At 34.5% G+C, this 10747-nt stretch overlaps 1 protein-coding gene across 1 annotated transcript; it reads left to right on the forward strand.

Moving 5' to 3' along the window:
• Nucleotides 1-5047: 5047 nt before the first annotated feature.
• LOC128197802 (uncharacterized) lies at nt 5048-6913 on the forward strand. The gene is made up of 5 exons (XM_052880600.1): nt 5048-5517; nt 5599-5725; nt 5837-6115; nt 6198-6302; nt 6386-6913. Exons 1-5 carry the CDS (start codon nt 5048-5050, stop codon nt 6911-6913), a joined length of 1509 nt encoding a protein of 502 aa, XP_052736560.1.
• Nucleotides 6914-10747: the final 3834 nt, after the last annotated feature.

Genomic DNA, 10747 nt, shown 5'->3' on the forward strand with positions numbered 1-10747 from the left:
GATCCGTATATAATATATCTATTATATACGGATTTAATATACGGATGAGTTACATACGGAAAATGCCGTATATAATGAGAGAAAATATCTACATACGAAATTTCCGTATATAAGGTCCCTATGTAAGGTTGGCGCCTTTGAGCGCGAAGCTTCCCAAGGATAAACCGTATGTATTTTCCGTATGAAAGGGGATAAAATCTTACCGGCTGATAATACATACGGATTTAAGGAAAAAATAAATTAAAAAATTGAAATTGTTCCTAAAATGCTAAAATGTGCATCTCTCTCGAAATGTTTCCCCTTTCTTTCTCGACAAAACCCTTTCTCCAGAAAACCTAAAATGCTCCCTCTTACTCCTCCTTCGATTCTCCTAATCACGAGATTGCTTTCTTCGTTGAGCTCTCGCAACTGAGTTCCAGTGTGGCAGCTGCATTTTGATCGTTTCACCATCGCGATTTCGAAGCTTTGAGCTTGTTTGGTTGATTGCTTTCTCTGTCCAAGCCTGGAGCTGTGGTTGTCCCTGTCTCGAGCCCTCTTTCGTCTGGTTGTCCCTGTCTCGAGCCCTCTCCACTTTCGTTGTCCATCGCGCTTTGGTTCTTCATCCTCTCTCTCTCTCTCGAGCTGTCTCCTTCATCAAACACTGTTGTTGGGCGTCATTGTTCGGTTCGGTTCGGTGCTGAAAGAGTACCTTCATCTGGTAATTAAATCGTAATGTTGAGCAATCGATGAAATCCTTAAATAGTGAAAATGGCGAACCCTAATCTGTTTTTTTTTTGACATGGTTTGGCTCCCAAGCCGTGGTTGGAGTGTTAGGAAGCATCCATTGAGGCTATTGTGTGGCAGTTTAAGAAGATTCTTACTCGTATTAAGGACGAAGACATATACTATTTGGAGTTGCGAAGGCCCATAGTGATAGAAGCAAAGGTGAGTGAGTTCCTTTGGACTATTACAATTCTGTGTTTGTTTGATTCAGTGTTGTGTTGATCTATATGGCTGCTATTAGTTTTCTTCAATTGACGTGTTGTTCATCGTTATCGTTTACTGTCTTGTGTTCTGATTTTTTAATCATTGTTTGTTTGAGTTTGTTTGATTAATTAGTTTTCCAAATCCTGTTCAATCTGTGTTGGGTCTATAGGGAAGTATTGTATGATTTGATTACATCAAATACACTTGACCATATCATACCACACTATCCTTCTATGGTAAAGCCTCCTGTCCTATTAAACTTTAGTCAATATATTTCCCCTAAAATGTAGCATAAGAAGAATGTAAGTGTCAATTATATAATATGAGAGAGAGATATATAGAGTGAGAGTAAAGATGTTACAGAAGAGGAGTTGAATTGATTTATTGGTTAGGTTTAGAATGAGAAGTAGTGGGAAGGAAAATATTGGTAGAAAAGAGGTAAACAGGAAGTGATATGGATTTGGATTGAAAATGATGAGTTAGGTATAATGGAGATAGTTATTATAGTTAGAGTAGTGTTAAGATAAAGATACGTTGGTATGTTTAGTTCCCATCTTTATCTTCTTTTTCTCTCATCCCATCAAACTATAAAAAATAAATAAATAAAAATTAATACAATGTATTATATGATATCTGAAAGCAAAGAAAAGAGCCTGAGTAATGATTCCTCAAGATAATGCATCCATCTTAAAGTCAAAGAAGTCCTCTGGTTCAGAAGACTCTAGCTTGCTTCCTTCAGATCTTCCTTCCTTTGTTCATTCATTATAAGGAACTTTTTCTTGTAGAGTAGTGCTAACAAATTAAATATGCTCTCAAGAGGTGTCCTGTTATGGCTATTGTTGTTGTTGTTGTTGAGGTACTGGTGTTGGATTTTACTAAGTTTTTTTGTGGTGGTGTTAGTTGTTATGGTTGTGGTTGCTCTTCTACCACTATAACTACACTAGATTCCCCCATTTGAAAGGGTCTGTCTCCAGGCCAAGCCATTAGGTTCAGAACATGAAACTTTGAAATCTCCTCAGTTATGACATCTGCTATGTCCAACAAGTATCCTCTTTTGATGTAGTATATGAATTAGGCTTAAGCAATGGTGAAGCTAGGTACATGAGAGCTAGGGGTCACATTAGAAATGAGAAAGGTGACCCATATTTTTTATAGTTTTCATGTTTTCCCTTTGGAAGTCTTTGAGGTTGTCCAGACCTCCCTAGCTTAGTGTCACTCCTCTTATGAAATCCTTGAACAGTTCCCCTTTCTCATTGGATTTATTTCTTGTGAGCTACAAGAATTGATGGAATGACTTATGAGCTGTGAGGTTCCCACACATACTCATTCCACTCAAACACACCAACCATCAATCAATCTCACTCAATTTCCGCTGCATCCACACTGTTGATTTCAATCCGCTGCACCAATATTGTTCTCGGTTTTTGAAGCTTTGTCTGCAAGGCCCAGGTCATTCTAAGCATGGCTAAGCTTCCATCAAGTGGTATCTAGAGCCTTGGTTGTCCACGCAAACCAGAGCTAAGCTCCTCTTCCATTTTCTGCTTCCAATGGTGATCTAATTTCTGTTTCAGTTTTCCAAATCAGTGTTCTGTTTTGTTTCCAGAGGTGTTGTTTTTCATTTCTGTTTTGCTGTGTATTACTTTTCCAGTAGTTCAATTTGAGTATCCTTTGTGTGTTGATGTTGTCCTTTCATTTTAATCGGTGAAACTTCATTGTTTGAGTCAATTCCAGCCTTATAATTCAAAATTCAGTGCTGTTATAGTCTTGTGCAATTGTTGTAGTATATTTTTTTTTTGTTTTGTTTAGTTTCCTGATTTTGCTGGAGTATTTTGTGTTAATTGATTTGCAAGTGCTAAACAAGCTGTATATATACCAAATAAGGCAATGAGGACTTGATCTAGCCTGGGTTATACAAGCTGAAGCATTAAAAGGGCAAATGAGATTTGAATTTGGTGTGAATTCTGTTGCAGAAATTAAATCTGGTCCAACACGTCTAAAACTGTTTCAGCAGTTTTTCTTTGATTCTGGAGCTTGGTACAACATTGTATAATGTTGTTGAATGTGTCTTAAGGTATAGCAAACCAGAATAAGCACTAAAATGCAATATGCATAGTGTGGTTGCTCAAAATCCTTAACCATTCACCATTTCAGCTTGAAATTCTAGCTCTTCACCGTGCTAATCTATTTGAATTGGTGTAATCTGAATTTGGTCATGCTAAGAACATTAAATCTAGCTTAGATCTGTGTTTATACACTTCTTTGAGTCATTGCATTTGCTGTCAAGTCTTTGATTCCATGAAAAGCTAAATTTGGTTGGTTGATTGATGGTTTTGCTGCATAATTGAGCCATAGCATGCGTGAAATTCGGAATCTGCTATTTCTGTGTGTTTGGACAGTTTGAACAAGTCTAAATGGATGATTAAAAGTTGCTAATACTGTTCATTTGGTCAAAATTGAAGTTATATGCAGATTGGATACTTAAACCATTAATTTTGAGTTAAAATTGGAAGTGGACCAGTGATTTCTTCAACAAAAGTTTTCATCGCATAATTTAGTTAAATTATTAAAGGAATATAATAGAAAATTTGGAGCCTAAATAAATGGGGGGGGGGGGGGGGGGGGGTACGAGGTAAATGTCTCAGCTTGTGGCTTACACTGCTCTAGTCATACATATAAGTTTTATGTGGAAACTGTATTATTATTGACTGTATAAAAAATTAATTGTATAAAGTGATTGTTTGAAAGACCCTAAACCCGAGACATTGGATTTTATTCCTCCTCCACCCACTGGTATAGTGTTAAGTGCTATATATAGCAAAGCCAATTGTTTGCCAGTAACCTGAATGCATTCATGGTGTTGTTTTCTGACACCATTGCATGTGGGGGGCCTCATGCTAGGAATGGTGGTAGCCGCAGTTAACAAACTCACTCCCTGGTCCAAGACAAGTGACATGAAAACTAATTACTGACTTCTAGTATAGATAGAAAGATGTTAAGAGTAAATAGTGAACATTCTTTTATTTATTTTATATAATTTGCACTTGAAAACCACTTTCCCTTAAGGGAAGAGAGAAAATTGGTTGCCTAAGTCTGGTTAAAAGCCAAAGAAATGAGTTAAGTGACTATTGAGTGTATCAAAATATGCAAATCTTTTAACATACCACAGCAGCGATGGTTGTAGATATGGCAATAGTGAGGTATCTTTCAAGTTTGGCATCAGCAAGGAAGTCACCAACAAGGCCAAGAAGGTTGACAGTTCCCATGACATTGGTAACTATGGTGGCAGAATCAGGTGAAGGGAGATTCAAATCTCTAACCAAGTAGGTCACTAAATTCATGGCTATGCCCATCACACATATTCTTGGCCTGTTCAGTACCTGTTTTAAAAAAAAGGATTTTGTTGGAGCCAAATTTGGTTCAACCTTGAGAACATGACTCCAATTTCTATGGATTGAGATTAATGTGAACCTAAGATGAGCCCTGCTGCTAGCCATCCTCTAGTTTTTGTCTTGTCTAGTGGGTGGCCTCGAAAATCCACAGCAGCAATGACTTCTGTCTCTTTTTCCTCCTCTCCATGACTTGCAACCAGAACCTATAAACAACAGAGGGGGAAAACTGAAAAATCATTAACACATCAACAATTAAGTACAAACATTTGCAGAATGTATGTACTTCAATCCTTGCAACTCAGTTAGATTTATTTTTTATTTGTCTTAGATCCTTCACGTGGAGAAGTCAACTCAGTTTCCAACTAATCCAAGTTAAGCCAGTGGACTCACAAGCTATACTACCACTTACTCTCTTAACAACACTTAGTCACCCTCAAAAGTTCATTTAAGAAAAACAATCTTTTTATCTTACCACTGGGATTAAATTATTGGTGGTATTTAGATTAATGAACAAATAAGAAGAAATATTTTTGTTCCATTTATAATGTTGTCCACAATCTTAAGTTCTTATGAATGTAAGTCTTAAGATTAAACATTTACTAATACAGTTTTATTGCATTTATCTCTGATTGTACATTTTTCTAAATTTTCTTTTCTTCTATTGTATAAAAATATATATTATGTTCAAGAATATGGCATCAGGTCCTTCTAGCCCTCCTATTCCACCTTCAGGAAATTCTGATAAGGGGAAGGGGAAGAAATCTTACGTAGTGAAGTTGATGACACGTTTCAATAATGAAATTGGTTCAACCAGTCAACCAACTACACCTACCTCTACCTCTACTGCTAGATTTGTTCCACCTCCATTAGTTGTTCCTGGCTTCACTCCCACTCCACATCAAGTTCCTACATCTTCACCTACCTCTATTGGTACATCTTTTCCACCTCCGATACAAGTGCCTGGCTTGACACCCACTCCATACCAAGTGCCTCCTTATCGAATGGCTTCACTCTCTCCCAATGTTGGTTCTAACCCATCAACTCCAAGAAATTTTGCAGCATCACCTGGTATAGAGGATGCAGATCCACATTCTAGTTCAGCCGCCAATAACATGGAAGAATGTTCCAATAGTCGTCCAATCATTACACCCATTGGAGGAGGGTAAGAAAAAAAATAACTCAATTAATATATAGACAATTCATTGTTGTATTATTGTAATGTTTGAGTTTAATTTTGTTTTAGGTTTTATCCTACAAAAACTGCATCCAAGGCAATCACAGCCACCATCAAGGAACAGTTTGATGAGCCATGGCTAACATGGGGCTCAATCCCTAAGTCAACCAGAGATGTCTTCTTCGAACGTTTTAAGGTAAACACTTTTCATTCCCAATCCTGTTACAAGTCAATACTTGGTGTCCTGCATTTAATTTATACTTTGAACTTGTTTACTTATTCAAACCTATTATTTCTAATATAATAGAGAAGGGTTTCATGGAAGCCTGAAGATGAGGAAAAGGTAAAAAACAATTATCACACTAAGGCATCTCATAGACTCTCAAAGATGTATAAAAAAGCTAGAACTCTAGGAAAAAGACCTGATTGGCTGGGGGACGATACTTGGAATGCTCTTTTGGAAAAGTGGAACATGCCACTTTATAGACAAAAGTGTGAAATGGCAAAGAAGAATCGGACATCTGAAAAGGGTGGTTGTTTGCACACTGGAGGATCTATAAGCGTGCATGAGCATGCTATTCGTTTGGTATATAACTTGTACATTTTTTTTCTTATATTTGTAATCATAAACTTTACAAATATTTATTAACAACTCCTTTTGTTTGCAGTCACAAGAGCTTGGTTGGTCTGTGCACGTTGATGAAATATTTCAGCAGACACATATTCGTCAATCAACAGGGGAATTTGTGGACGAAAGGTCTAGGCGGACCCATGTAAGTTTGTACTAACTCTATCACATTATAAATTTTCGATTTTTAAACCTCATGTGTAATGATAATATTTATTCATTTAACAGGAACAATTTGTTGCAAAATTTTCTCAAATTAGATCTGAGACTGCATCTGTTGGTGTCTCAACATCTTCTCCTCTAGACCCTACGAAGGAGGAAAGATTGAGAAACCGATGTTGGTTAGAGGCTGCTGGTGGAAAATACAAAGGACGCGTATACGGTATTGGAAATGTCACTTCCCAAGATGACTGTGTTGATAGTTACATCCAACAGACACAAGCATCTTCTACTGCTCAACCTCAAAATTCAGAAGAAATTGTTAACCTGAAATCGCAGTTACAACAATATGGTCAGAAGCTTCAAAAGTTTGAAGGCTTTATAGGCGTCCTCCTGCCATTCCTTCCGCCTTCAGCAGCCGCGGCTGCACAAGAATTTTTAAACCTTCAAAATCCTCAACTTCAAAATGACGTACCCAATATAGTCCAACCAGAACAGCAACCTCCAGAACAACAACCTCCAGAACAGCAACCACCACACCAGCAACCACCAGATGAACAACCACAAGATGGAAATGATGATTACATGCATTATTAGGCATTTTATAGAACTTATTTCCATTACTGTTGAACTTATTTAGAACCACAACTACAATCTGTTTATGAACTTACCAAATGTTGCAGTTATATTTACATTATACAATTTTTATGTATTCATATACAATGTTTTCTTTGTGGATTAAGTGTATCTGAAAACCTTATTAAATTTATATGTCAATGTGCAATGTATAATGTCTAGGTTTGCTTGTAACAATGCTGAATGTTCACTATAATGTCCAGGTCTGCTTGTATATTGTGCATGGGGGAACTGCTATATACAGAAAATTTATTTAGCTCCTGTTAAACCATTATATACGGATATATCCGTATATAATTTCCGTATATAAGTTATATACAGATATTTCCATATATAACTTATATACGGAAATATCCGTATATAATTTCCGTATATAAGTTATATACGGAGATTTTCGTATATAACTTATATACGGAAATATCCGTATATAATTTCCATATATAAGTTATATATGGATATTTCTGTATATAACTTATATACGGATAAATCCGTATATAATTTCCGTATATAAATTATATACGGATAAATCCGTATGTAAACTTAGCTACGATGATATTATATATGGATTTTTGTCCGTATGTAATCCGTATATAAACACAGAATATATATGGATTTTGGATCTTATATACGGATTTTTGCTGTATGTAATACACTTTTTTCTTGTAGTGATAAATAAAAATAAGTAGTAAATTATATAATTTATATAAAGATAAGTTTAATTTTTTAATCAAGAAAATATAAAATTTTATTGTAATCTTTAAAAAATAATTTATAATATGCAAAATATTATTTAATAAAAAAATTCTTCTATTGTACTATAATTTCAAATACCCAATTAATTATTGAGGTTTATCTTTACTTCTCTCTCAACGAAACATTTTTAATTAACAACTATCGGATGAACGTTACAAACTACTAACCCAAAAAAGTAGAAAATTGTCACTCAATCAACTGTAATCTTTTTATTTTGTTCTGTAGTGAATAGTATTTGTTACATGTGGCTTTTGTTGTACCACTATTAAAGCCTTTTTTTTATTACTCTAGAGTGCACCTATTATTTTTTAATCCGATAAATATATTTTACACATCTTTGATATTAAATTTTACCTTATTTATTATGGATTCGATGTTTAATTATTCATACATAGATTAGTTTTGGTTAATAACTCTTCAAAACAGAATATAATTAATAATAATCAAACTTAACCAATTATAAAAAAAGGTTCAATTTAGAATTCGAATGACAATATTAGTTAATATTCACTCAATAAAACATTATATTAAGATATAGACAATATTTTTTTAATTTAAAAATATTAAAATAGTTCTATGTAACATTTCATTTTAGTAGTATAAAACTAATAAAATAAGACATTTCACAATAATATTCAAACAAATAATTCATCATCTAGAGAATTATTATTAGTAACAAGAGATACAAAGATATGTAGTTTCAAGAAAACTATGCTACAACAAGAAAACTTAAAGTCTTTCTTAAGATTTTAGGAACAAAGAAATAAAACTTCCAACAAGACTATAGCAACAATATATCTCTCGTAAGATAGATCAAATATATATATATATATATATATATATATATATATATATATATATATATATATATATATATATGCATGCATACATACACACAACATACATACATGCACACATACATACATAGATACATACATACATAGATACATATATATATATATATATACATACATATATATATATATACATATATATATATATATATATATATGTATATATATATATATAACCTATAATTCAAGTTATAAGATTATACCAATCATTCATCAATACAGAAAATTCAGAAGAGAATACTACAAAAAAACTCAATTGTTTTGATATAAGTATTGATATCAAGTATCAACAACTTTGACTAGAAACAAGTATCATTGAGTCATTCCTTTCCAAGTTCACAAGTTTATCCTCTCCATAGTATAAACCTCTTCATGTTACAACGAGTTTAATCTCTCCAAGTATTTTGTCTCTGTTACCAATGAGGAGCATTAATGTCTTAAAGATAGTGATTTTGATGATGTTACAAAGTGAAGAATATGAAGACCCTTGTTCTATTAAGTTTAAAAGCATTCCTGTATGTTGGTCCGCGAGGAAAGGGAATAAGAGCCCAGATGAAAAGTAGAGAAAAAGAAAACCAAACACAACAACTAAAAGGCCGAACGGTGTATAGCAGTTGAAAGTCGAACAAAACAAATAAACACAACACATGTACAAGACCGAACGGTCACTAACAGATCAAGGCTGAACACAGTTAAAGACCGAACGACATTGAACACAAGCCGAACGATATTGAGTCCAATCATTCCTGTAGAATAAAATGTTAAGAGTAGGAAGGAGAGAGAGAAGAAGAGGTCAGGCCGAATGGTGGAAAGCTGTAAGGAATCAGGCCAAACGGTGGAAAGCTGTAAGGAATCAGGCCGAATGATGGAAAACTGTAAGGAGTTGAGCCGAACGATGGAAAGCAGTAAGGGCTCAAGTCGAATGATGAAAAGTGGTAAGGAATCGAGCCGAACAGCAAAAGGCAGTAAGGAATCGAGCCGAACGGCAGAAGGCGGTGAGGGCTCGAGTTGAACGGTGGAAGGAGGTGAAGAACTGGAGCCGACAGTTTGAAGAAGTTAATATCCTAATTGTTCCAAATTCTTGCAGATAATTGATTATCACTTACAACAATCGATTATCACTGGCAGTTGTAATATGTCTTTTCAGTTTCTAACACTGCACGAACCTGGGCTTATAAATAGAGGTCTTCAAAGCTCTATTAGAAAGTAACTTTTCATTTGAGAGTATTAGAGTTGTGTGCCTAAGGGAAGCTCTCTGTGAGTGAAAAGGAATCTATGCCATTTGAGATTACAGTTTGTTTGAGAAAGTTCTCAAGTGATAGTGTTTACTCTTGTCAAGTCTTGTGAATAGGAGAAGCTCGCGCTTTGTGTGTCAAAGGTCGGAGTGGTTCTCTTCAAGTTGGCAGAGTTGTCTCTTCCGGTTCGTTTGTTGAAGGAAGGTTTTTTTTTGTTCTTAATTTCTATTCATCTTGTTGTAACTGTGAAACAGTATCTTAGTGAAAAGGTTAATCACTATTTATAATTATTAATGACTGGACGTAGAATCTTTTGATTCGAACTAGGATAAAATTTCTGTGTTGATTTTCTTGAACTCTATACTTTCTGCACTTTTAGCATACCAACTGTTTGATAAAAGTTATCTAAGAAAATCAAGATTTTTTTAAACGGACTATTTTAGATTGTTTATGTCGTTACACTCTTAACGCTCTTTTATCGCATTTTATACTCCGTTGCATGACTCGTTGGTACCAACAGTCTCGATCTCTCCCTTGAGATCAAGAACTCACAATTAAAATAATCAAATAATCTCTCAAGTAGGAGAGTTACAATCATGCTCACAGGGTTCACTTCACACAATGAAGAATTTACAATTGTTTCGCACAACATAATATATCATTCTCTAACAATTGAAATGCATTCTATTTTCTCTTCAAGAATAAATTTGACAAAGTTTTAGCACTTTGACTCCTTTTCTTTTGTCTCTTATGTTTCTCTTCTTTATCTAGGTCTTGATATATATAGCGGGGCTATGTCATTTGACTGTTGATGTAGAAAATCTTCATGATTCTTCTCTTGGATGTTTTGGATAATCAATCAAATTGTATTGATTCTTGTGAATTATTAGTTCTTTCTTTTAGCCACTCAACAATTTAAATTTTAAATATTGTAATGTTGAAGCTTCAATCAT

The sequence above is a fragment of the Vigna angularis genome, chromosome 7 (genome assembly GCF_016808095.1).
Source record: "Vigna angularis cultivar LongXiaoDou No.4 chromosome 7, ASM1680809v1, whole genome shotgun sequence".
In the NCBI taxonomy this organism is placed as follows: Eukaryota; Viridiplantae; Streptophyta; class Magnoliopsida; order Fabales; family Fabaceae; genus Vigna; species Vigna angularis.